Below are 5128 nucleotides of genomic sequence, written 5' to 3' on the forward strand. Positions count from 1 at the left end.
AACAAGAGATCTTAAAATCGAATCTCGTGAATGATAAATTCGATATCAAATTAGACTACCTATTACGTGGTTTAACTGAACTCTTTATTTTTAATGTAAAATATCGATATACTTGAAAAAAAAAAAAAAAAAAACAAAAACAACGGGGGTAGGCATTCACATTCAAGAATGTCCCAAATCCAAATCTTATTGGAACAAGGAGTTGCAGTCAACAGTCACGCTTACTTGTAATTTGTGACATGTGACTTGTGGGAAGAGTGAAAAAAAATTCTTTAAGTTAATGTCTATCCACACGCCAACACAGACCAATGAAGTGATCACCTCACCTCGCAATCCCGCATCCCCACCCGCCAATCGTCGCGTGCAATGCCAAACACTAAGGAACCGAAAATTCCGCAGGCCGGACATAATTTTTAGGACCCATCTCAAATAACGTTCATCACACATTCACCAACAACGCATGATTGCTTGACTCTTTGACCAAATTCACGAGCCTTCCTTATCCCACCCCTCCACTAAAATTAAGTAAAACATGGTGCTGGGACTTTAAGATTTCGAGTTTATTAGTTGTCTAACATGGTATTAGAGTTTCAATTTTGGAAAAATCCAAGCAGTAAACCTCCATTGCCCATTTTAGTAGTGCAGGATACACTTGTTTTGTTGTGTGTGGTTATTTCTCTCTCCACATGTATGATAGAGCTGAAAGAGTGTTAACTTGATATACATAGTTGATACACTTTCAAAAAGCTTAACCATAGTTAAGATGGTTGCAATTGTTTTGTTTTTCGTAGTGAATGTAGTTCGTTTGTCTAAATATTGAACTAAGAAATACACATGAGAGTAACCAATCATAAAACATCTTGTTTCGCAAAAGGCTAATGAAATGATACCTTTAGACGAAATAATTGAGAACTCTTCGTTGACAAAGACTTGAATAGATAACTAACCGACCATAAACAATATTGTTTACTTGTTCAAACTAAAAATGCTCTTGAATTGTCTTGTTCTACAACTTCAATGCTCTAATTGTTTTTATCTCTACCTACATGCATAATGAGATTGCACGTGAAAATAAATACCAGAGTACTAATTTGATATACTTTGTTGACTTATTTCCTCGAAGTTTAGATTTTGGTCACCACTTTGCCCAAACGGTAACACCACCACTTATTTTTGGGTCTGCAATGTGTTCCACAAAGCTAATATAGCTCAATAAATCAGTATCTACTACTCATTAAAAGAAACAGATTACGATTTTATTAAGCAAGATCGTTACTTTGTTTAAATTGAAGCTCCTGCTCACTCACATCCTTCTCTTCCTGCATCATGTCATATCAATCTCTCACTCACTCAAAGGCCCCACGCTCCTTCTGATCATCACTGGCCTTCCTACACACAACACTGAAAGCAAAAAGAAAAAAGTGCCATTATTCACACGCATATACACACAGAGAAACAGAGAGAGCTTCTCGTACCTCCATTATATATAAGAGCAGCAGAGCAACTCCCTCAGGCATTAACACTAACACTTTCAAGGCACTAAACACACTGGAAGCAATGGATGAGAGGCCCGAGACGGAGCTGATATCGATTCCGGCGACCCCTCGCGGGGTGTCGACGCCGGAGATACAGACCCCATCTGGTCAGAGGTCCCCTCGTCTGCCGTCCAAGGAGGCGAAGTCGTCCACGGCCTGGACTCCGACGTCGTTCATCTCGCCGAGGTTCCTCAGCCCCATCGGCACGCCCATGAAGCGGGTGCTGGTCAACATGAAGGGATACTTGGAGGAGGTGGGCCACCTCACAAAGCTCAACCCGCAGGACGCGTGGCTTCCCATCACCGAGTCCCGCAACGGTAACGCTCACTACGCTGCGTTTCATAACCTCAATGCCGGCGTTGGCTTCCAGGCCCTGGTGCTTCCCGTCGCCTTCTCTTTTCTCGGCTGGTAATTAACTAGTTAAACCCTGCTCTGCTAATCACAATTACTGATAAATCTTAATTACCCATTTCACCCAATTATCTCAAGCTTCATAAAGTTTGTTGCTTTTGGTGGTTAACTACATTTTTGGTTAATTATCCAGCTGTGGTTTAGCTCTGGAATTACGTTTCTTGGTTGGTAATTAATTAACTAAACCTTCTCCTCGACTAATAATTACTGATAGATCTTAATTACCCATTTCACCTAACTAGCTCAAGCTTCATAAAGTTCCAAGCTTTAGGGTTAATTGCATCTTAATTCTATTAATTACCCAGATGTGAAATTTTGATGTGGAATTTTGTTTGTTGGCGTTTTCTACTTGATTTTCTGCGGCTTCTGTCACCCTCTCACATGGTTTCTGGTGCGAGGAATTTGACTAAAGTTTATGGCTTTTGTGGGTCTAGCAAATTAAAGTCACTTCATTTATTGAAAATTAATCATAGGTTATTCTTTTAATTTGGAAAAAGTAAATGACAGAACATTCTTGAGGCATGTCACTTCCTTTACCTTTTGCTTTTCCATTAACTTCAAAGATCTTGTTTTATTCTCTTCACTGCAATCCCACTCTTTGCTTACCCTTAACTTTTTGATTTTATATTCTTTTGGTGTTATAATTTTTAATTAGAAAAGAGAGGTCAATGAATTCCTTTCAACTGTTCATTTCTATATGCAAAAATTTTACAATATACCATGCATAACAATACGTAAATGAAATTACCGATTGGATGTGAGCAATGCACCCAAGAATTCAAGGAAATTTAACGTGTTTATGAGAACCTGCTGCACAATTATAATTTTTCGAATTGTGTATTTGGTCAATATTCATTGATTTGAAGTGTTTGGCATTAGGATAAAATTGTCAAATCTGCTGAGAATAACTAGTTGAAAATTGAAATGACTTGACTTGGTTGGGGCATTTGTAATTTACTTGATTTTGTCCACAGGAGCTGGGGAACACTTTCCTTAACCATAGCCTACTTCTGGCAACTATACACATTGTGGATTCTAGTTCAGCTTCACGAAGCAGTCCCGGGAAAGCGGTACAACAGATATGTGGAGCTTGCACAAGCTGCATTTGGTAAGAGAGCTTACATTCACCAACAGGTCAACAACTGCAAGATTATTTGTTTCTTGAATATTTCATAATCTGCATTAGGTATCACCGCACTCAAAGAATTTAGTTCGATCTTTGCGAGCGAAATTGATAACATGGCATGTGAATAAGTCATTAACTGGCATATATATATTTCTTTGTGGCAGGGGAAAGATTGGGAGTTTGGCTTGCTCTCTTCCCCACTGTCTATTTATCAGCAGGAACTGCAACTGCTTTAATTCTCATAGGAGGGGAGACCATGAAACTATTTTTCCAGATAGTTTGTGGACCGCTATGTTCGTCGAATCCCCTAACGACGGTGGAGTGGTACCTAGTGTTCACTTCGCTATGTATCGTTCTATCTCAGCTCCCAAACCTCAATTCGATTGCAGGACTTTCGCTCGTTGGGGCTGTGACCGCCATAACTTACTCCACAATGGTTTGGGTCCTCTCTGTTAGCCAGACAAGACCACCCACAATTTCGTATGAACCCATTTCGCTGCCAACCTCGTCGGCTTCTGTCTTTGCCGTCCTGAATGCTCTTGGTATTGTAGCCTTTGCTTTCAGGGGGCACAATTTAGTTCTCGAGATTCAGGTATGCACTCTGATGAACTTATCTTCATTTGGAAAATTTCACTATGAATTCTTATCTAACGCAAATCCATTTATCCGACTTAGGCAACAATGCCATCGACCTTTAAGCACCCGGCTCATGTGCCAATGTGGAGAGGAGCCAAGGTTGCTTATTTCTTCATTGCCCTGTGTTTGTTCCCTGTTGCAATTGGAGGCTTCTGGGCTTATGGAAACCTTGTAAGATCACCGTTCTTTTAACTTGTGAGGCGCATTTCATCAGTTTTTATAAATGCAGTCTTTTGTTGATTGTATTGCATGTTCTATTTGGCTGCAGATGCCTTCTGGAGGGATTCTCAATGCCCTGTACGGATTCCACAGCCATGACATACCAAGAGGACTCCTTGCAATGTGTTTCCTACTAGTTGTGTTCAATTGCTTGAGCAGTTTCCAGATATACTCCATGCCAGTATTTGACAGTTTTGAAGCCGGTTACACCAGCCGCACCAATCGCCCTTGTTCAGTCTGGGTCAGGTCTGGTTTCCGAGTTCTCTATGGATTCATCAACTTCTTCATAGGTGTAGCGCTCCCCTTCCTCTCCAGTCTTGCCGGTCTACTAGGAGGGCTCACGCTTCCGGTCACATTCGCCTATCCTTGCTTCATGTGGGTTCTTATAAAAAAACCCACAAAGTACAGCTTCAACTGGTATTTCCATTGGATCTTGGGCTGGTTGGGGATCGCCTTTAGCTTGGCATTTTCAATCGGAGGGGTATGGAGCATGGTGAACAGCGGACTTAAATTGAAGTTCTTCAAGCCGCCGAATTGATGTTTCATTGACTTGCTTCAGAATTATGCAAAATTTGTTAAACAAAACTTATAAACATGCTTCTTTGTTGCAAATTCCATATGTCTCGTACGTACATATGATCCTTCTTGATATCACGTAGTATGTTGTAACGGTGAGTTTCTTCAGGTTCTCTAATAGAAACTTTATACTTTGTGCCTGGCTTTTTAGTATTGAAATTGGAAATGCTAGCTTATTATTATTATTTTGACTCTTGTTTTCTACTTCTACATTCCTGCATTTGTTCAATTTAACGGTTAAAAATAAAGAGAGAATCGCAAGAAGGAACGTAAGTACAGAAATCATTTCTGACTTCCCATCACTATAATTTGGATGGACCCATTCTTAATGATTTTGGATCTTTATAACTTGGCCCCATTTTCATTGCATGCTTCGAGGGCATTATAAGTTGCATTGGACCCAGTTTCATTGCATGTCTTTGGGTCTGACCCAGTCTAATACGGTTATCACGAGTTTTTATCACAAATAATCATTTATGTTTTAGAGGCTTATAAAGTTGGTTCTTTAGTTTCAAACTCATAAATTTGGTAAACAAAATTGCACTTGTCGTTTACTTCCGTTAAAAAATCTGTTAATGTACATATGTGGCATTTGTGTGGAAGGCAAGGCCAATTTTGATAACCA

At 39.9% G+C, this 5128-nt stretch overlaps 1 protein-coding gene across 1 annotated transcript; it reads left to right on the plus strand.

Moving 5' to 3' along the window:
- Positions 1-1243: 1243 nt before the first annotated feature.
- LOC137718329 (lysine histidine transporter-like 8) lies at positions 1244-4643 on the plus strand. The gene is made up of 5 exons (XM_068457853.2): positions 1244-1943; positions 2921-3054; positions 3237-3664; positions 3748-3879; positions 3977-4643. Exons 1-5 carry the CDS (start codon positions 1558-1560, stop codon positions 4463-4465), a joined length of 1569 nt encoding a protein of 522 aa, XP_068313954.2. The 5' UTR covers positions 1244-1557; the 3' UTR covers positions 4466-4643.
- The last annotated feature ends 485 nt before the right edge of the window (positions 4644-5128 follow it).

Source organism: Pyrus communis, chromosome 8 (genome assembly GCF_041283825.1).
Source record: "Pyrus communis isolate YQ-2024b chromosome 8, ASM4128382v1, whole genome shotgun sequence".
Taxonomy (NCBI): Eukaryota; Viridiplantae; Streptophyta; class Magnoliopsida; order Rosales; family Rosaceae; genus Pyrus; species Pyrus communis.

Excerpts from the sequence above, each read along its gene's own strand:
- LOC137718329 (XM_068457853.2), top strand. The coding sequence starts at position 1,558 with ATGGATGAGAGGCCCGAGACGGAGCTGATATCGATTCCGGCGACCCCT. Across the intron at positions 1,944-2,920 it reads GCCTTCTCTTTTCTCGGCTG|GAGCTGGGGAACACTTTCCT; the intron begins GTAATTAACTAG and ends TTTTGTCCACAG. Across the intron at positions 3,880-3,976 it reads TCTGGGCTTATGGAAACCTT|ATGCCTTCTGGAGGGATTCT; the intron begins GTAAGATCACCG and ends ATTTGGCTGCAG.